The following is a 22,948-nucleotide window of genomic DNA, read 5'->3' on the forward strand; positions in this document are numbered from 1 at the left end:
CTGGCTCTACTTTCCAGCTATCAATTTTTCTTGATCTTTAAACCCTACATCATTCCGGGTCCACCTACCCATTTCGTTCCCTTCTTGTCTTATGTCTACTCGTGTGTTTGGACTTAGTTTGTAATTTTCCTTTCCAGTGGCCTTTCGGTACATTTCTCTTCACCTGTCCACATAGATTATAAGTTACAACATTCCACAAAGGGGGTTAAAAAAATAATATAAACATAATGTACTATGACAAGCGACAAGTCACTGCTGTGGAGTTTTACCCTTTTACACATGCATACATACATACATACATGTAGACTAGTGCCTTTAGAGAGCAGGGCACTTGTGTCCTGGGGAGGCTGCAAGGTTCTGGGTGCGAATCCCAAATACTGCCACTGTGGGTCCTTGAGCAAGACCCATAGCCCCAGAATGCCCCCCAAGCTCCGCACAGTGGCAGAGCTCCCCAGGGGATGGAATAATGCAGAGGCCAAATTGTATTGAAATATATGTTGCAATGACAGATACAGATACTTATAATATTATAAAAAATATATATATTTAATATAATTAATGTAGCTGTAGTTTGAGCTACAGCGAGGATGGGGAGAGGAAGGTGGCCCGAGCCTAGACTTTATGTCAGTGATTTTCAACAGTGATAGGGTTATGTACTCACCTCAAACAATGTCAAGTGGAATGTAAACATCATGGGTACATACAAAAATAGGCTAAAGTCCAGCTGGCTGTACTATCAACCAGCCCCAGTAACTAGACAATATTTTAATTTATTGTTGCCCAAACCAGAGCTGCAGACACACTACATATACGCTTGTTGTTGTTTTTTTGGCATTTCAAATTACTATGGCAACACAGTTTGCTAAATAAAAAAACAATTCCCAAAATTTTGATAGGAATGAATCGAGTGAGGTCAGGAAGCAATCATCAGACTTCACAATTTCTGAGGCTTTGCTGTGTTGTCATACTATCATCTAGAAACACAATTGAACTTTCCATTTGTAGAGATATTCAATTTCTTTTCAGAAGTCAACATGTTTTCTTTTTCAATGTTTTTAACCAAATTTAGTACCTGAGCACCACAACCTTTGCAGACATGGAGAAAAGGCAAAGGCACTGAATTTATATAGTGCTTTTCTAGTCATACTGACCACTCAAAGCACTTTGCACTATAGCCCCATTCACTCAATCACACTCACTAACTCAGGCACATTCATATAACCATGCGCAGATCAGTTGGCAGCTTGGGGTTCTCTGTCTTGCCCAGGGGCACATAGACATGTGACAGAGGCGAACCGACGACTCTACCTACTGAACCACAGTTAGAAACACCAACCACTGTATAATAGAGAGAACAAAGTGAAACCTGTTTTAACTCAACCTCACAGCCACAAATTTTGCTCAACAGTCACTTATTGGTCAGTTAACAGGCTGCGTCTGCTTTCACACAATGTCTTTGTTATTGATCTATGTCTCATAGTTTTCTCTCAAACCTTTCCCATTTACACAAAAGTCAAATAATTCTAAGTCCCTGTGTAATGCAAATTTAGTGATACTTTGGTTTTGTCCTTTGACCCAAACAAGATGGTATCATAAGCAAAAGGACTTCATGAAAAGCCAGCATGACACAAGAATAAAAAATTTTTTTATTGAACTGACGAAGATACACATAAACTGAGTGCAATTTTAAGCTTTCTAAGGTTTTACCCTCTAACCCGATTCAAACTAAGTCTAATGGTCACAGAACCTTTGGCTCTGGTCTGTGAACCATGCACCAAGCAGTTATGTATTTATAATCTGCATTACTATTAAACAATCGCCTTTAAAGTAGATTTCATTCCACTTTTCTTCTTCATGATATTGTAACATATATTCCAGTAATAATTATTTTATTAACCCATGTGCATATTTCTGCATATTTGTTTGTATTTATTTTGTTGTGTCCTCCATATACTAAAACAAAGGTTATTTTTATCATAACACACAGCATTGTACTGTTTATACCTTTGTTTTTATTTTTGCCAGTGATTTAATTCACAGCTCAACGGACAACCAGATTGACACCAACTGCTTTAATCTCACTCTTGCACTCGTGCGGATTACTTTACCTTCATCAAACAGAGAGGTCATAGGTCAAAAACATAGAATTGTTGACGTAAATCCGGTTAGCCTGATGCTGATTACTGACCTGCACTGGGTCTTATTATTAGAAGATTAAAAAAAAATACACATATCTTGATTAAAAAGAGTGGACAAAAAAAATCAGCTAAACTGTTTCATTTGAGAGTGGCTCATCACTTAAGAAAAAAATTGGGAATGCTGAATTCCATTAGGTTGAGGACACCTCTAATACAGTAACAGCTCTTTGTCAAAGATAAAATCATTCTTTACACAAAAAAGGGCTTAGTGATGTCACATGAGAAGAGCTGATCAGGCATGTGTTTTCTAAGGTGAACCGTTCAATAGATCAGAAGTGAGTTGGAGGAGAATGTGATTAAAATGTTCTTTTTGCATTGACTGTCACACCACTTTGGAAAATGTCCCAATCTAAGTGTTCACTTTACAAGGTGAGTGCATGAAGAGAATTGTATTTGATGATGAACGATGTAATTTGTCAGGCAGTGACCCCATCCATTAAGACTGACTGCTTTTAAATGGTTATATTCAGTGGCAAGATGGTGTTATGGATCTTACTTTTCTTGGAAGATCGTGCATTAGTTAAGAGGACAGAATGGATTAAAAGATAGAATCTTTTCAAAGAGTCATCTTAGGCTACTTAAATACAAGATTAATGAAAGATCATGAAAACCGGTAGAGTTGCCATATATCGCCCACCCTCAAACAAATAAAAAAATATATGAATTTTCTAAAGTGGAGTTTTTACAATAAATATGATAATTTCAAGTACATAACTCTGTCTACAAAAGCCAACACAGCGATTGCAAAGGATTGTTTTGTAAGCTTAAATAAAAAAATTAAAAATTAAAAAGGACTCACTTGTCATTAGTCAAAGAACCTAACATACTGGAGTAAAAAATGGTGTTATCAAAAATTACAGTCTCTGATATCAAAGGGAATTTTTTGCTTCTCTAAGAGGTGCCAATTGATGAAATGGTTAGACTTTTAAAAAGAAAAAAAAACATTTTAGATTTTTTGTCCATGAAAAGCAAAAATCTAATTCATGAAGCTTTAGAAGCACACTCAGCTTTACACGGGAAGTCATTGTGCCTCCCTCACTGCAACTCTCACATTGTTTGATTCACTGATAGCTGCAGCTAAATAACATAAAAGTAACTTCAGAACTGACGCTCCAGTAATTCCAAATTAGATAACATGATACACAGGAAATGGATCAACCAAACTTCAATTATTAGGACCTGTCCTTGCTATCCGGTAGAATGAGATTTCATAGCACAGCTTCTTACATTATCAAAATGCTACATTCTTTCTTGTCAAAGCAAACTTTGTCGACATAATTTTTTTCCTGGTAAAATAAGTCAAAGCTATCTTTTTATTAGTCTAAGGGTTGAAGAGAGTGCTTAAATTTTGAAACTACCTGTCAGACTTGGACAATATAGAGCTCACAGGTCACAATGGGATCTTTAGATACCCCTCGGTCCACATGTAAATCGTTAAATAATGTTTTCACTTGAAAACTAAAAAATAAGAAAATGCAAGAAGTGTTCAAATTGAAAAACCTGGCAATAATTTTAAGCATCTTTAGTTCGCTTATTTCGGTAGCCAAATAGAGACCTTCATGCCGTCATCTAGCAGTGCCTCACTGTAAGCAAGCCCTGCATCGGTATACAGAGAGCAACATAAAAATGACTCTCAGAAATGTCAGCTCATAATAAAAACATAAAAAAAAACTGATACAGAAGATGGAGTTTTTAAATCAGACCCAGACCTATTTGTTGTTGTTGCGTTTGTGAAAAGTAGACTTGTTTTCAGGAAGTACAACTTAAAATCTAATTTATCAGACTGAACATGATGTTCAAGCCGACAACTCTTTTTTTATGTGTATATTTATTTATGTAAAAGATTATTTTAAACTGCAGCTGTAGGCATCATGGGTCACATTTTATTACTCAGCTGCAATGTGTACTGAAGCTGGCAACATATTATCATCTTCATTATCAACAGGAAAATCTTGTTCAGGATACAATTTGGCAAACAGCTGTTTAAGAGTCCCTTTGGAAAAAAAATATTACCGACCCCTGGTCTAAATCTGTGTTGAGACTAATATTTTTTAGATTTTGAGTTGCCTGATTTTGAAGACTTCTCTCTGGTCTGGCTGATGTAAATGTTGAAGAACCTGCCACAATTTTTATTTCCCCAATAACATTGTAAAAACTATGTCTAATCATTATTTACAAATAAAGTGCATCATCTCATACTTTTTGGTTTTTGCAATAAATACATAAATAATATAGGCATTTCACCCCACCAAAAACTTCATGATGGTAACACATAATGACAAAAAAACCTTCTGGAGTCTTGAAATCATTTTCACATAATGGTAAATCTGCCAGATAACTGCTGCACAGCTCTTTGATAAAGCTCCCTTCTTTTGTCCACCCTATGTAGGGTTTGACCAATTATCTCTCAAAATGCACAAATGGTTTTTCATGCTAATTAAATTGTACTTTTTTATATACTTTGGTCATTGAAACACAGGACCAATTGGGTATCTTGGTGTCAAGCTGCTGTAACAGTATTGAAAACCATCATCTATAACAGTTACAAGGCTCAGGTGGGTTTTGTTCTCATTTTATGAGTATCATTACATGTAATCATTTTCTCATTTTCACATCCCATGAAATGCCTACTGTGTTTGGAGTTGGTCCCTGATCTTTAAGTAGCCTCATTGACTTCATAGCACAATCAATGCACAATGTATTCATTGTCAGTTTTGTCAATACCGTGCTTTTATTACCCCCTTAATCCAATCAGTAAACGCGATTCTATTTTACTGTGAAAGATGCCCTCGGATTTTATGACATTTTTTTTTTTTTTTACCTGTGTCCTGTTGCTCTCCAAGACAGGATTGTCTTAAACAGTCTTTGAGAAACGTAGCTAAACATCGACAACAGGGATATTAAACATTATCCCCCTGATTTTGTAAGTTCTCATAATACGTCCTGCTGTGTGAAATAATAAAACACTATGCACGCTGATAACTTTGTGTATTCATCATATAAATAAAGTGAAATTGAAGGATTCTCTGAATTATGTTAAGTTCTTGGCAGATGGACATATGAAAAGCATAACAACACAAGAGCAGAGCTGCTGAAGAAGAGGGCTCATCAATCATGAGAGGTACACATTTTCCTGCAACAGAAGAAAACCTACAGTACATCGGGTCTATGCACCAAGACCGCAGTGAGTGGGATGCTCTAGGTAGTGAGAGACAAGTAATTAGCTAAAAATAATATGTGCTTGACAAAAGCAGAGAAAACGTCTATAATAGAATTAGAAAAAGCAAAAGAATGAAACCTTGAGGATTAGACCGGAGGGCATAGAGATGAAGGTTGTGCAGTGTGCTGGTCAGAAAGGGTGAGCTCATACATGCCGCCTGCTCTGATGCAGAGTGAAATATATAAATATATACATGCCACCCCTACAGCATTACATAAACAGACACGTGTGTGTTCCCGACAATAAAACTGAAAACTAAAAGAAAAGCAGGTGGTTTGATTAAAAACTTCTCACCTTTACTTGTAAACTAGCCCCTGGCTGTTCAAAAGTATGTTTTAAGGGCCCTAACATCAAAGCTTGTTCCTCATATGTTCTTGGTAGATGAGTCTGGCATGTTGGAGTAGCCTTTCTGAGCACTCTGTCTTTAGCAATACTGTTTGTGAAAGTATTCAGTTTTATCCAACATTTAAAACACTGGGAATGGTTTATGTTATTTTATTTTTAATCTCCGAATAAAAAATAAAATAAACAAGGTTTTTCTGAATTCAGTATTAAATCAGATTTGTCATGGTTTGCCTATGCAGAGCTGTGATCAGATTTTAACAAAAAAGATCAACCAAATTGAATGTTGGTATAAAAAAAATAAACAGGCACAGCAACAGAGAATATTAAGTCAATGGAAGAAACTGGTAAAGTACTAAGAAAACCTGTGAGCCTATATATTGTGGGGAGGTAGGGTTATTGACATGGACATCAGGTGTGCCAGTCAGTGTATATATATGGAGCAGCTAAGAAGGAAGGAGGGACTGACTAATTAACACAAAATGAGCTCGACATGAACACAAACAAACGATCAATTAAGGGAAACAGAGCTGAACATAAGTCATTCTAAAATGAACCAAGAACTCAAACTAAGCTAAGAAACTGAAGACACAGCATGGATTAATAAGGGAAGACCTAAAGAATTGTTATGCACAAAAAAAAAACAAAAAACAAACACACCTCATGATTTTTATTGCAAGTGAATCTTCTACACTTACATTTCTTCTGTTGAACATAGATGTTTAATCACATGACCTTCTGTTTAAATAAAACCCTAATTTTCGGGAGTGAATTAGTTGTTTCTTTAATTAAATTGGCTTTCATACTTAAGAATCCAAGTCTTCATCAAATTAACTTGAAAACCTAAACTTTGCTTTTAATTTGCTTTATTAGCCAAACAGCTACAGAAAGGACCCTTGATTTATTACACTAGTGCCTTAAACTAGAAGTGTAATCAGATCCTATGATGCAAGACAAACACCACAACATTTAAATTAAGAGCTAGTCTGATTGCATCAGTAAGACAGTTCTATTGGAACTAGGTAGTAATCCTGTTGCATTTGTGTTTGCTGCTCGTATAGTGAAATAAAAAAATAAATTAGCTGTTGAATTGTTCTGTGTCTTATTCAAGAGTTAACTAAAACTTCTAAATGCTGGGACCCATAACAATAAATTAGAAAAGCATTGTAGAAGCCTCTGCCTCTTTTGAATTATAAATGTCGTAGTATTTTGGGCACTCAATAGAAAGAAGATGAATCCTGGCTAGATTTCATTAGCTCTAGTTAATGTCAAATATTTTTCTCATCAAACTTAAATGAGATAAATCGATATTGAAGAGCGATTTCACATGCAGTTTAAGATGCATTAATCCTTTGTTTTTATTTGCAAAAACAAATTTTTGGCATTAGGACTGTTATAGACCGAACACAGTACGCAGCCTGGTGAAACCTGGACTGAATTATTCTACACTGATTACAGGTTCTCTAAAAGATGGATTGGTAATCGTTGTTCCCCCAAAATAATGTTAAACTTTTGTCTTTTCACAAAATGTTTAAGTCCAATACTGCGTATCATCTCATCGTGTGACCTGTTTCTCACCCATACGTCATTGATCTGAAAACGAGTTGGTCAGTTATGGATGCCAAGATTTTAAAGAGTTACTGCTTCAATGCTGATAAGATTGTTCCATTACAGGAAGCCAAACAGTTGACTCCAGGATTGATAAATGAGCTGATAGTCTGACTGATTAATCAGCTTATATCAACTTTTTACACGCATGTTACTCTTAAACAGCAATTTCTAAACTTAACACAATTGCATTCCTTTATTAAATCAAAGTAATATGATTGATGCTGTTTTTTCATAACTGTAAATGGACTGAATTTTGTAGCGCTCTTCTAGTCATTCAGACCCCTCAATGCTCTGCACACATTCACAGACCAATATACAGCTTGGTAGACAACATGGGGTTAAATGCCTTGCTAAGGGGCACGATAACATGTGGCAGCAATCAAACAAGAAGCAAACCCACAACTTTTGGATAACAAGACCATTAGTCTTCCAACCATGCCACAGTCCTCTAATTTGCCAATGTAATACTGTTAAAGTGGTGATAATTATTGCTTTTCTGTTATAAATTACAGAAATTTAAATATGGGATGTATTTCTGACTATTTTCATGCTAACCAACACATCTACAACTGACCCCCTCAGATCTTTAACCATAAATCTGCTAGTTGTGTCCTTTGACAGATTAACTTAGGTCACAATAAATGAATATTTAAATAACTGAAGATCCCTCAATAAATGAGGGGTTGAGCCTTTTTGAGGATAATCTGCAGACAAGGGAATGAGTCTTTTGTGGACAGATGCCTGCCTATCTGACCACCCAGCTGACAAACCTGTATGAAAACCTGATTCTTCTTGCTTTCCGTGCTTCTCCTTTTTGGCCGTCGACTACTCAATCGTGTTGAATGGGCCTCGCTGCCAGGTGTTTGCCTTCCCACCTGTCTTACTCCCCTGCAGCTCAGATTTCCTGTCTGGACCTTTTGCCTCCCCGAATGTGCAGGACAAGTTGACTTAAATACTGTCAAATCCGATGAAAGCACAAGCAGTTCACAGCTCTGGGAAGGGCAGACATTTGCCTTAGGAAAACTTAAACAAAATTCCAATAGAGGAATGTATCACTTTGAAGACGCATATTAAATCTGTTTTCCAAAATCTGAAATAACGACTGTTTTGCGAGATCTAGATAAACAGTTTAGGAAATAAAAATATCACTAATGAAAAGCAGTTTAAAATAACCAAATACCCCATGGCAGCAAAAATCCACCAGATCTGTTCTCCATCCGCCTACACAGAATTCTAAAGATGAAGCCTCTACCCTTTACATGGTTATAATAACTATCTCGCAGAAGTGAACTGGGACCTCAGTTGCTTGAAATATATATTCATGAATTTAAAGTAACATTTTCTCTTAATCATAATCTTAAATCCACAGAAAGCATTGAAACCAAATACTAAATAAACTTTGGAAAGCTCAAAAATTTCCCTCCGACAGTGCTGTTATGCAAGCATGACAGCCGAGTTACACTTCAATCTTTGAGAATTTGTTAATGACCTCCTTAAATATCCATTAACAACAAGAAATTCTGCAAATGCCTAGCATAAGTCTTTCTTTCAATGCCGATGGTACTGGTATCAAATAAATGAATTGGATGTTTTTTTTTTTCTTCACTTTATAATCACATCGAGCCTGCACATATGTGCTGAAATGACAACAGTATGCTTAGATGCTGGAAAATCAATGACTCATTTTCACCTACCGTACTGGTTTGCAGTGTGATTAAGGAACAGGTGGGAGTACCATTGTCTAACCTAACTGAAAGTGATCTGGTAGGGATCAAAACAAAGCTTCATTCGTGAGGCGGTCCTGTATATTTAGATGCAGTTGCAACAATCTGTTTCTCTTTGTGCTGAAATAAACAGAAAACTAACATAAATGTCCCTTTCTTTTGAATATAAAGAGCAATATATTCTGATATTCTGGATTCTGGTAAATCAGTCATATGAAAGGCAGCTGTACTAAAATCTTAAATTTACCTAAATAAAGATCTCTACATAGCCCCCTATCAGTGGATTAAGTTATTTCTAACAATTTTCAGCTACACCTGGTTGCCAGACTGTGTCAGAACGTGATCTGGAGATTATAATCCATGCTTTTATCAGAACTCAAATATATTATTTTCACTGGCCTCAACCATCAGTTCCAGCCTTGTTTTGAAGGAGGATGATTTTATTTTTATTTTTCATGTATGTAAAGTACATTTTATGAGTTATCATGGCCACAGATTCTAAGGATACAAGGCTAACCCGCTTTATGCCTTTTTCTTTCAACTCATCACTAAATATTGTGCCAGGGTTTCATTTAGGCAACATTAACAAAATCTTAGGTGGACACCAGAGAATTCAACCAATTGATTTCTAGTATTAAAGAGTGCTGATAAAGTAAGACTCAAAAGCTTCAAAGAAACTTTGAATAAAAATCTGGTCAAATCTGGCACATAAATTAAAACACATTTATTTTAATTTTTTTCAGAATTCCTTATTTCATGTCTACCGGAACGATGGTAGCTTAAACGTGACATAACACTTTTAATTGCTGTCTCTGTGCATATGTAAATAGATTATCAAGATACGCAGACTGCAACCACAGGGCTCTCTGAGGTGTGGTTGAAGTGTGATATCGTCCCTCACCTTTTATTCCCTCTCAATGGATGCTGGTTTATCCACTTATAAGCAGTTACACTATTTTAAACTACTTCTCTCATCCATATGGAAAGGTCTAGAAGAGCTGCACTTCATCCGCAGACAGGGAAGAAGATATGAGGCAGTAAAACAGCAACCTTTGTAATGAGAACAGCTCTGAGAAAGGACTTTGAAACTGAAAATAGGAAAAGTGGGGTAAAAAAAGGACTAATAGGTTAGTGGACAGAAAATGCGAAAAAGATAAAAATGCCAAACATTCAACAAGTTTCTAACAAGAATCCAAACACAAAAGAAAAGAAGGTGTACCTTACAAAGCTTAGCGTTAACAATACACTTTGGTTGCATTACAGAATGCTATGAGGGAAAGGAATTACTCTTGCCTCTTTTCCAGGTAATGTAATTGCTGCATTAGTGATCTTCCACCCTAATTAAGCATGGATCAAACAGCAGTGTAGAAAGCAGCAGCATGGAACAGGAGTGTGAAACAGACAGGATTAGCGGATAAGAGAGATGTTTTCCCACAGTCGGAACAATGCATGTTTAAAGACTCCCACGTGGCATTTTGTAGACCGAAGACATAGCATGTTAAAGTTTAACCTCTCCACTGAATTACACATAGGTAGTGTCACATTGGCTAGTGCCACAAGTCTGTTGACTTTTTGAGATTTTGAGCTGTTCATAATGTGACACTATGACAGACATATTTTTTTTTTTTAAATCTATGTTGACATTGTTATTATTGTGTTTTTTTGTTGTTGTTCTAAATGAGCGTGTTGAAATATCCTGACATTTCCAACTGCCATTTAGGATTAAATAATAATAATAACATGTAAATAATGTTAAAAATAATCAACGTAAATAATGTTATACACCTAAAGAAGCAATAAGCAAGATTTCATTATTTTAGAACTAAAAAAAATGTTTTGTGAAAAACAAAAGATATATTTTTAGAAGGAATATGGTATGACGTCACACACACCATCTCTCTGTGTTGTTCTCCATTGTCTTTTTTTACATAGCTGGGCATGTATATTCACGTATGTGAACAGCTTCCACTCAGGGCTTGACATGTTCCTCCGAAAGGTGAGGCTGTTTTGCTGTGTATGTATCCTTGTAAATGTGCGCGTATGAGGTGAGAAGGGGAGGGGAAATGGGTGCTGGGTTGCAGCTGGAGTGGAGGTAGAGAAAGGCGTGGGTGGATATACATCTGGTTTAGGTCTACAGACAATGCTCAATGGTAACTTATATAGCGTTTTTTCCAGTCATGCTGTACACTATAGCCACATTCACCCAATTGCTCTCACTGACGCGCACACATTCATACACCAAGAAGCAGCTCGATAGGCAACTTGGGGTTAAGTGCCTTACCCAGGGGCACATCGACATGGGGCAAGGGGAAGCTGGAATCAAACCCACAACCTTCTGATTGCCAGACCCATCAAGCCACAGTCGCCCAAGCCCTAATGGTGAAAAATCGCTTATAGCTCCTTTAAGAAAAGTGTGCAGACATCTGTGGCAGTTTCTAATACACGCAGTTAGGATCACAATTTTAAATACTTCTGACATAACTACATTTAAAGCAATATCTTAAATTATGGTAACAAAGCCCCGCTAGAGTCCGGACTTCAATCCTAAAACTAATTTCTAGAGGGAACTTAAGACAAGGGTGATGGCATGTAAAAACTGTTATCACCAGTTATAAGATATATGACACCAATGCCAAAAAATGCTGTTCTACTTTGAGAAGGATATAAATAATTATTGGTAAAATGTAATTGAATCTAAATATGTCAAGGATATAATCATGCTCAACCCAATTCTATATTATGATTAATTATATTCTTGTTTGATCATTAAAATAATAAATAAATGAATATTGCCTATTTAAACTGTTTTAAAATTCTAATATGCAATTTTCCAATGCTTATATCCAAAAAGAAAGCAGAAGGCTCAAGAAAGAAAAAAAAAACATTATCTATTATTTATGGAGATGAATTATAAGAAAGATGCATGACAAGCAACAGAAATACTGTCATAACACATACAATTGACATGCAAATTGTGTATTGGAAAAAACATAATTATAAAGGTTATGTGTATTCATTTATTCACACTTTTGTAAATAAATGTAATTGACTTATTTTTAATTTTATCTTGGGTATATGTATATATTGATAAATTATGGTGTCATCTAACAAACCTGGATTAATGTATCAACAATTAAAGTTAATGTGTAAATAATGTATTAGACAACATCCAGGACAGATACTTTATGTGTTTATTCCTGTCTTACACTATTGGTTTGTTACTTTTTAACTCATCTTCTTTCATGCTGGAAATATAAGAGTTAGTGGGTGTGGTAACAAGTAAGGTTTAAACTTTAAATCGTGTTATTTTTGTATTCTATTATATTGTTAGTAACGGTTAGGTCTACACAATATATCACACAAATATCCTCAGCAAAATATTTACCAATATTGTTGCTATCGCAATATTTTTAAAAATTGTGCAGTCTTGGGCTACTTTCACACTGCAGGTCATGATGCACAATTCCAATATTTTTGCTAAAATTTAATTTTTTGCATGGTTGTTCATACTACAGTCATATTCAATAAATTAGAATATGGGTTCCCATAAAGCTCATGGGTCAGATTAAAAGTACATTTCGAAAATAACAACCTTTAAGCAAGTATTAAAAATACTTTTCATTAAGCCCCTTTTTCTGTATTAAAAAACTTTTTTCCATCAGTTTGATGTAATATTATAACCGTTTTCATTATATGTAAGCAACAAAAAAACATTGTTATCGATAGTAGTAAGGGCTTAAAAACACCAGTCTATGCATGATTAATTTATATATGTGTTTACTTCAGTTAATTGGGTAACCAAAATAAATCAACGTTTTGATAAAATCTTGATGTGTTGAATATGACTGTACTAATTAAATGTTAATCAAACTTCAGTCTGAATGGTTCACAACACAAAATCTATGCACATGCACAGAAGCAGAAAGAGACATCACACAGCAGTACACCATTTATGGAAGTGGTAATGCATGTAACTCTTACTAGAAGTGTTTAATAAAGCCTAAGAAAAGAAGCAATGCAGATACTGAAGCAAAAAAGATTGGACTTGGGTTCCATTTGCCTGCTGTGTGAACGTAGCCTTAGTTATGAAGGTAACCCTCATATTAGTTACGGTACGACAACCTGGCCAGCCAGAGTGATAATATGTAGCACTCTACGTTCTGCACGTTATCAATCTGGGACTGCTCCCACTGACTCCGTTTGGGGAAAGGCGGGACATTTAGCAGAACTTTCCCAGCTGATTGGACAAAGCGACACCTAGTGCCTGCCTACTGTTAAGGAAATATATAATCATTTATATATAATAGTGTATTTTAAAGTAATACAGATGTTAACTTTAACCCAGTAACCTAATAGATGAGGATGTTTGCAGGACAAAAGGTGGAGTCAGACTTCAGTAAGCGTGTACCAGGCACAGAATAGAGTAAGGAGATATATGACAGCCTTGTGAGCAGATAACACTCTCAAAGTTCTTTTCTCAAGGTTTCAAGGTTGTTTCAGTTAACTCCCAGGAACCGAGCTAGGGTAGTAGATTACATTTAATGGTCAAAGGTCAGGAAACAGATGTTTTCAGCAGACTCAATGTCTGCATTGGCTCTGGGAGGAAACTTAGGAATAGGTTGGTCTGGCCCCTGTCTGAGGCCGCCCGTGGGTTCAAAAGGAGGGTATGAACGTGTAAGCGTTGAGACACACTTATAACACGAGCAGAGAAGGTTAAGGGATTCGCGGCTGTGATAAAACTTGTAAGTGTCTCCTACTTTGGAATTCCAAATTGTAATAAATATATGTTAAACTGTTTTTGCCTCTGAATTCACTGTCTCTTTTTGCCAAATATGCGAATCAGGAATGAATGTGACGGGCCGAGGTGGCTCACACAGTATGCTTGTGGGTTTTGTTACTTCATCCAATTACTTTTTTTGTGCAAAGCAGAAAAGCTGTGCCAACAAGTAAAGTTAAAATGACAATGGTGCATAACAAAAAAAAAATATTATTGACTTATCTTGTTTGTTTATGTTACCATTCACAGGTGGTACTGCAAATCCTGCTAGTTGCGCTAACTGCTAGTAGATGCTAAAAACAGTTTAAAATCTGAAATTTCTTACTATAGTTTTTTCTTTTTTTAAATAATAGCAAAATCTTGTTTTATTACATCTCCTCCCTTACCTACAGAGCATCTGCCCCTAATATTTTAAAAAAAGTATTGTTATCAGTGGGTGTTCTGTTGAAATTAAGAAATAATATCAGAAAGGTTAAAAGATTTAATAATGAATCAATAATTAATAAATAATAAACAATTACAGTAAAGACGAAAAAAGAACAACTAACAGTAAATGCTTTGATAGAGCAATTCAAGAGAAGTTTAAAACTAGCAGACTGTGATAACAAGTAAAGTTTATTTATTTCTTTATATTATTTGCACACAAAAAAGTGAGAATAATGTAAAAAGAAGACAGCTAGTCCAGTCACTGTCAGCGTTTGTAAAGTGCCCCCCCCCCCCCCCCCCATCCCCCCAATAGACTATTAATTGCAGTCTACAGTTTGGTTGGGTGTCATTATGAATTTATAATCCATTATAAAGTAATTTTTTTATCATATATCAATTTATATATGCCCATTTTCACATTTTCAATTTTAAGATTTAATAAGTCTTAGGAAATGAATGATGATTGATATAATGCCATTATTTTAAATGTAGTGAAATTTAGCAAATGAAAACATATCATGTATAAACTGTGAGTGCCCCCCCACCCCACTGTCGAAAAAAACAAACAAACAGCCTCCAAAAAATAGTTTTCTTATTTATTATTATATTGGTTGTAAGCATTCACCTTCTTCTACTACATTCTAATCTGTAAAATAAGATAGTGAAAAGAGCATTTAATTGTACACAAATTTGTGTTTATTGCTACTAATGGCTTGTCAAATGAATTTTCCATAGAGTTTCTAACAACTGAATTAGTTAACTATGAAATCAAATACTTGTATGTAATCTAAAGCATTTTATTACATACTATTACTCGACACAGCATATATGTCTTGTGTATATATATATATATATATATATATATATATATATATGCATGCATTCTGGTATACATACTACAAAATCCTTCTTTGGTAGACTTCAGGTGTCATATGCTTATCAGGTTCTAAGGTTCAGTAAGTGGTTCACTGAGCTTTGAAATTTCAGCAGCAGTATCAGAGAAAGTTGGTGAAGTCAAAAGGGTAAACAAGAATCTAACGAAAAGAAAAAAAAAGGGTGTTTCAGATCTGGCTCTGAAAGGGATGACTTACATTAAGCTGACAAAGTGGGTTAGGCATAGAATAAAACTCTTTTCCAAAGTGGAAACGTTAGCCTTTTTTGACATGCATTAGGCTTCTTGCTTTAAATACAAAAAAATGTTAGAGGAGAAAACCTAAAGGAAAAAAGCACAGAAAAAAATTAAAATGTAGAAATACATAAATGAAAAAATGGAAATATTTATTAAAAAAGTATTAGATTAAAATAAGAAAAAAGAACAAACATTGACAGAAAATCTACACATTTAAAGAAAAATACATGACAAAATGTGTGCCTTTGATACTTTTTTATGATTAGCTGCTTCTATTATGCTTTTTTTCTTTGAAGGAAGAAATTTGATTCCTGACGTAGTCAATCCAACATAAAAAGCATAAGATGAACACCTATGTGATGCTTTAAAAAAGAAAACAAATTCCAAATAACCAATTCCTGCTTATATCTCCTCCATTTCACTGTAAAGAGCCACAGTTTGACCAAATATGTCGGTTTGCTAGACACATTGCGACTTCACAAAATGAAAGGGCACAAAAATGAAAAGATAGAGGGAAAAAACAGCATATGTTATTATGTAGTGTTTCCAGATTACAAAATGTATTGGGTAAAGAGCGCCAGCAGGCATAAAATGATGTTCTGACACATAAAAAAAGGTGACATCAAACATGAAATCAGGTGAAGTCCACTGTGCACCTCAGGAGTCTAGCTTCAGTGGAACAGATCAAAGGAAGATCAAAATGAAATGACAGAGGGTGGGGGGGGGGGGTATGCTCTGATTGAAGATTGAAGTGACACAGGGAAATGAGGATTCCACTAGCTTTAGATACTTCACTGAAAAGGTGTCCAAACACAGAGGCAATTGGACCTAAGAGAGCAAGCCAAAACAATAATGTGAATAGGTTGCAGTATACAGTGGCACACAATCCAGATATTAAAAAAACACTCAAAGTGATGGTGGAGTAATAAGGAATTCCTCCTCAGGAATGAATGAACATAAGCTGCTACGTCCCTGAGTGTGAGAAGTGGAAGGAAAGCTGCGAGGTGGGCAGAGTGCTGCAAGCGCTGCCATGTTCTGTCCAGTGATTTATGTCTACGCTAAGGCAACAAAATGTAGAAACAAGATCAGAGCACATTCTGAGATGAACTCAGGACTTCGTGGACTGCTGATGGATAGCTCCTGTCTTACCGTCCCACCGTTTTTTTAAGGTGAGAGAGAAGGGCAGATAAGGCAAGACAAGATGTATTTTCAAGAATATCGAGAAAAGGCAAGATGGGGTGAAGCCAGACAATAGCATGAAGACTTAAGATTTGTCAAGATGTTCATTATGATTGGCCTTCACTTACATTTACACCATAGTTTGCACCACTTGAAAGGCCTGGATAAATATCCTGGAATTAATTAACTCTCTTAATATATAGTAAACTATTTGTGAATTTTGGTGCAGGGGTTAGCAATTATCCTGCATGTCTTCTATATTTGCATGTTTCAACATGCAAGAAACAGAAAGCCCCCGTAGAACTTGGTGATTCAATGAACAGATAGCTATTCAAGGCAATATATATATATATATATATATATATATATATATGCACCGATTTTCAATTGGATTTTGTTCTGGGCTTTGTACAGCGTCAATCTCACGTGAATATACAGAGCTCTGGCTGAGTTTAGCTTCATCTAGGCTATAATTACTAATTATGTGTCTTTTGATGGCAGCTGGTTGCACTGAATGTTATTCGTTCAGGCCACTGAGCACATAATTTGCAACACTTCACTTTAAAGAAACGATAAAAATATGTATATTTTCACTTTACAACTACATGCTACTTTCTGTTGATCTATCATAAATAGAAATTGAAAAAAAAAGAATATTGTAAAGTGGTTGTATCATGATGAACTCTGAAAATTAACTAATTAATCCAAATGTCAATAATAAGGAACTGATGTTTAGATTATCATAAGTAATATAAGAAACCTGCAGTAATAATAATACTGACATTTGTGTCTCCCCATAGAGATTTATAATTAATATATTATGATAAAACACCAAATTGGAAAGTGACCTGGCCCGTCTTGTATACAAAAACAACATCAGTGTCTAAACTACTGCTCAAAAGTGTGGGGTCACTTAGAAAGGTCTTTATGTTTTTAATGAAAGCTTCAATTAAAATAACATTAAATTAGTCAGAAATTCAGTCAAGACATTGTCAATGTGATAATCTGTCTGTAATGGAGTGGTCCACACAGTCACCAGATATCAACCTTATTGAGCTGCTGTGGGAGCAGCTTGACCGTATATTGTGTAGTAAGTGCCCATCAAGCCAATCCAACTTGTGGAATGTGCTTCAGGAATGATGTGGTGACATTCCCTCAGATTACTTGAACAAATGTCTAACCTTGTTGATGTCTCAACCATATTTTGGAAAAACATGACGTATTTCGGGTGACCCCAAACCTTTAACGGTAGTGTATATATCTACCTCCAACATATATTATATACTAATATTAGGGATCTCACCAGACTTAATGGTGGCAAATGAATGTTACTGGAGTTCCTAAACTAGCAATTCTAAATTGAAGCCCAATTTTGTAGCCATGGGTGTATAAACTTTCAAATGATATCAGATTTCTTTTTCCTCTAACAATCTAAGCATCTTTTTATCCTTAAAATAATTTTCACTGTTAAAAGTGAAACTGAAATAATTGCCAAAACACACACTCTCTGTGCATAGTGTGATTGTCTCTGTGTGTCTGTGTGTGTTGCTTAGACAGTGGTCCATGTAGCAGATAGATATGTAGAGTCAGCTAAAGCAGTCTGGAGATTTTATAATGTTCAAAGCCAATTGCTAATGTTATCAAGGAGGAGAACAACTTATTTACTGTCCATACACAATCTACCAGAGTAACAAGTTATATTAGTGCAGAAAGCAAACATATAAAACATGACCCAAGCACCATGGTAAAGCTATGCGTGATTTAGATTACATGTTATCAGAACATTATAGTAATCACTTTGATCAAATTTTCCCTATTGAGTAGCAGCACATTGGGGCTGATCTGCAGAAACTGTGGTAGTTCTTTTCAGAATAAATGGAAAAAGACCCCAGTATATAAATGCTAAAGGAGTTAAGGTTACAACAATCACAACACTAATGTGGACAATGTAAAACTGACTGAATGTAGCATGTAACCCGGAAAATCGGAGGAAAGTATGTCTCGGGATAAGTGGCTTACCTTTTTCTTTTACAGCATGTCAAGTACAACAGAGGAGGGTAAGTGAAAGCAAGCAAAGCATTGATGTGGTGTGTACATACTTTTTTTGAAGAAAATCACTTGCCTGTGTGTGAAACATTTCAAAGGATTCTCACTCCTTTAAGGACTATGAAAGGCTGTTTCTGTCTGTGTACAGCAAATACTTTTTCCCATACCCCATGAATGTGAATTAAAGTGTTGACGGCGAAATAGGCGAAAGTATTCATTTCGGTTTATGCTTGACTTATCAATTAGGCAAGTATGTAAACAAGCGAATAACTATAGCCATAGTACAAAGGACAAGAAAGAAAAGCTGAGAGGCAATGCTATCGGGGGGGGGGCTGAAAAGCTTTTCAACAACTAGCTTGAGTCATAACTGTGTTAAGGAAAAGTGTGAAGTCATTTTCTTTGAGGAAGCTCAATTTAGTGAAAAAAGGATACCTCTGTCATTCACAGCCAGTATCTGCATGCAGTCCTTCAGCTTTTTATACTTACAAAAAACATGTTTTTAAAAAGAATTAAAAAAAAAACATAACACACACCAACAGCTTGTGACAGCCACATAAGAAAGCAAACTAAACAAAGCAATGATTAAAATAGCAATATCACACAAAAATATATTCAAAAGACTTTCATTGATCTATGTTTCCATGCAGTTCTATGATAAAGCAAACACTGCACGCCAGAAGAGATTAGGGTTTAATTGAATATTCAAATACCCATCTAAAAACAAAAAGTATTTTGTTAATTGTTTTTTTTTTTAACAATGTACATATAGTGGAAGTAGTGTGAGTCATACCTCGCATTCTCGGGAGCCTGAGATGGTGTAGGTGCATGGTCCAGTCCCATTGACAAGCACATCCATGGCCTCAGAATTGTTGGGCTTGTAGTCCACATAGTACTCCTGCAGAGGGGAGCTAAGGGTGCGCTCTGTCTCTCGGGGTTTCTTGCGACGCTTGCGTGCTGCCGCCGAGTGCTCCTGGAGCTGTTTGACGCTGTTAGGGTAGCGCTTCCAGGACACGTAGATTACCAAAAGGATCATTGCAACAGACAGAAACAGGGCTACGCTTCCAGCCACAATCTTATGGAAAGACACAGGCTCTAAGTCTTGCTCTGGGGGAAGTGCAACAGGTGGGGTAACTGCTAATGATGTAGGACCCCAAACAGATACCTCAGTTCGCTTACCAGACCTAGTTGGTAAAACCAGAACAGAGGGGTTATGCTCTGTCTGCACAGGGACGCTGGATAGATTTGGAGTAATGCTCATTGTAAGAGTTGTACCTTGATTTGATTGGCAAACCCCAAATGCTTCCACCGCATCCATCACTTTCTCTCCCTGGGCTTTCTTGGGGGATGCACAGATCATTGTAGTCTCTTTCATCCCTCTAAAGTTCCTTAGCCAAGCCACAAGAGGACATATGGCAGGGCTACAGTCCCAAACATTTCCTGCTAAACTAATCGTGGTCAGTGAGATCCAAGCATCAACAACCTCCTGAGAAACATTGGTTAGTTTGTTGGAATCAAGGTTAAGAGTCTGCAGGTTTGGTAGGCATTGGTAAACTACAGGATCTACTTCTGTCAGTTCATTCCCTGACAGATCCAGTTTCTGGACTGAGGCCCAGGTCCAAGTCAGGCCCTGGCTCATCGACCGAATGCGATTCCACTGCAGGTAAAGAGCCCGTAGATTGTAGAGTCGAGGAAAATGGGAAAAATTGATTTTGGAGAACTGATTGTGTTCCAAATGCAACTCGGTGAGCTTGACCAGGCCAGAAAGTGCATTCCGAGTGATACTCCGCAGCCGGTTGTACCCAAGATCAAGGAATTCAATATTTCTGCAGTCTTGAAACAGACGCATTGGCAGAGTTTTTAATGAATTAGACCGTATATGAAGGCTGAGAAGCTTCCGTAAACCTTGGAATTGCCCAGGTTGCAATGCTTGTAGTTTATTGTACGACAAGTCCAAATTCCGCAAATTAGGAACGGGGTGAAATGTTGTATTATGGAGTGATGTGATCTTGTTGGAACTCAGAATCAGTTCTTTAAGCCTGCGGACCCCCTGGAATGCCATTGCATCCACAGTGGCAATGTAATTATGGTCCAAATACAGCCAGATAAGGTGGTTGAGGCCAACAAACTGGCCAGCACGAAGACTGGAGAGGCTGTTGTACCGCAAAGACAGTCCCTCACAGCCTCCTGAGAGGTTCTTGGGGACATCACGAAAGGCGCTTGACTCACAGTAGACAATTTTTCCATCACAACGACAACTCTTAGGGCAGTGGCGCTCACTCAGGGAGGGATTTGCCGCCAGCCATACCTGCATCAGGAGTTGGAACAATAGCCAGTGACGCTGCAGAGCAGAGCCTAAAAGCAGAGACAGAAAAAAAAACAACAAAAGAAAAGAAATATTAGTAAATATGATAAATGTTTAACTTCCAATCCTCCCTTGGATTTAAAAAAAGTATTTTATTAGGTAACATTTTTGTATTCCAGTGTCCTTTATTTATACATTCAGTTGCTTCCAGACACTTATACTGTGACCTCATTTGTCTCCTAAAGAAACACAGAAAGAGAATAAGACAAGAGATTAAGATAAGCATCAAAACAAGAGAAGCTATCCTGATCATCGCGGTTCAAACATCTGAATCAAAGCCAAGACTCTGTTCTTGCACATTTCAAATATGCAACAAACATCTAGTCTTTTAGAAAAAATGGTAAATGTAACATCAATAAAGAAAAGGGAACTTTGGAAGTGAACTACATCACAAATATCTGGTAAAGAAATTCAACAAGGAAAAGGAGGTAGAGGAGAAATAACTATGAAACAAATAGGCCCTGCACAGCATGGGGCCTATACTCTCAATTGAAGAGCAAGAAAGGCCAAACAGCAGTTCAAGTGCAGGCTGTAGTAATATGCCCCCTAGACAGTTCGATAAACATGTCCAAGGTATAAGATGTATAAAAGTCTAGAGTGTGTAGAAAGTACCTAATGGCTCTGTTAATGATTTTGAAGTGATTATGACCCCCCCCCCCCCACACACACACACACCCTTATTGTTAATTTGCTGAAACTCAGTCAGATTGGATGGAAAGAAAGATTATGGATTTTGATTTGGATTTTGGTCTGGGCTTTCATAGCATCTTTCTAACATGTGAATATACATGTACCATTGTAGCTCTGGCTGAGTTTAGCTGCACATCTTAGAACTAATCCTACAACTGTGTACACTGTGCCACAAATAAAGCTTTTCCACCACCAAGCATGGTGGTGGCAGCACCTTTCCAAGCCATTCTTTTGTTTAGACTCACTCAGATAATCCTCCAAGATTTGGCAACAAACCAACATTCCACGTGCTTGCAAAACGTTACACAGAAATGGTACAAAGACAGCAAGGTGAATGTTCTGGAGTCTGCAAAAGGAAAACTCAGGTCTAAGTGCTCTCAAGAACTTGTGCCTGGACTTGTAAAAAGCTACTCACACCCTATCCCCAAGCAACTTGACAGAGCTGGATCTGCATTGTTGAGATACTTAAAAAAATATTAGTGTTCAAATGTGTCGGCCGGACTGGGGCATGTCCACACAGACTCACGCAGACTGTGATTGTGACTGATCTAAACAAAGACCTGTAAAGGGTGAATAAATATTCACTGAAGTTATTCTGTAAAAAATGGTTTCTACTTGATTAACCAAGATTGTGTTTGGGTGTAGGGGGATTTTGCTATTTTGGTTTATTTTTGTTGTTGTTGTTACCTTGTTAAATAGACAATTGTTCATAATGAGGGAACGGGTAATAGTTAGAGTAACTTGAACAAAGATTTGAATCACCTAAACATACAGTAAGGTGGTTCAAGGAGAAAAAATATTTAGCAGTTTTGCTGGGAAGATTTAATGTTTGGAGACAACTTCCATTCCAAAAAGGCTGTTTGGGGCCCTATGTTGTAGGGTTTGTAGTTTTCTCACAGTAATAACACCAGAATTAACAAAAAAAAAAAAAAAAACTAAAGAAAATAGAGTGAACAATGAAAATCTGAATTTAAATTAATTTTAGGATCTAAAATGTCGGCATATTTAAAACTTTGTGCTTTCTAAAATGTGAATTTAAGACTTTTGTTTTACTTTTTAGGACCTTATAAAAACACCTTGAAATTAAAGTTGCTATGCCTTTAATATTTAATCGATAATATAGTACAATCCCTCTAATTGAGATACTATAGCTTAGCTTCACTGGAATACCTCTACCTAACCTCACAGACTAATTATGACTTTCTTCTTAGGGGCCTGTAGAATGCAGAAAAAGACAACACATA

General features: G+C 36.4%; 1 protein-coding gene across 1 annotated transcript in view; it reads right to left on the reverse strand.

Moving 5' to 3' along the window:
- LOC105929325 (leucine-rich repeat transmembrane neuronal protein 4) overlaps window positions 1–22,948 on the reverse strand; it is a 163,497-nt gene that overhangs the window by 124,970 nt on the left and 15,579 nt on the right. Inside the window, 1 exon segment of the mRNA XM_036140091.1 lies at window positions 19,442–21,004. Within this exon segment, the coding sequence (XP_035995984.1) occupies window positions 19,442–21,004 (1,563 nt within the window).

Source organism: Fundulus heteroclitus, chromosome 8, assembly GCF_011125445.2.
Source record: "Fundulus heteroclitus isolate FHET01 chromosome 8, MU-UCD_Fhet_4.1, whole genome shotgun sequence".
Taxonomy (NCBI): Eukaryota; Metazoa; Chordata; class Actinopteri; order Cyprinodontiformes; family Fundulidae; genus Fundulus; species Fundulus heteroclitus.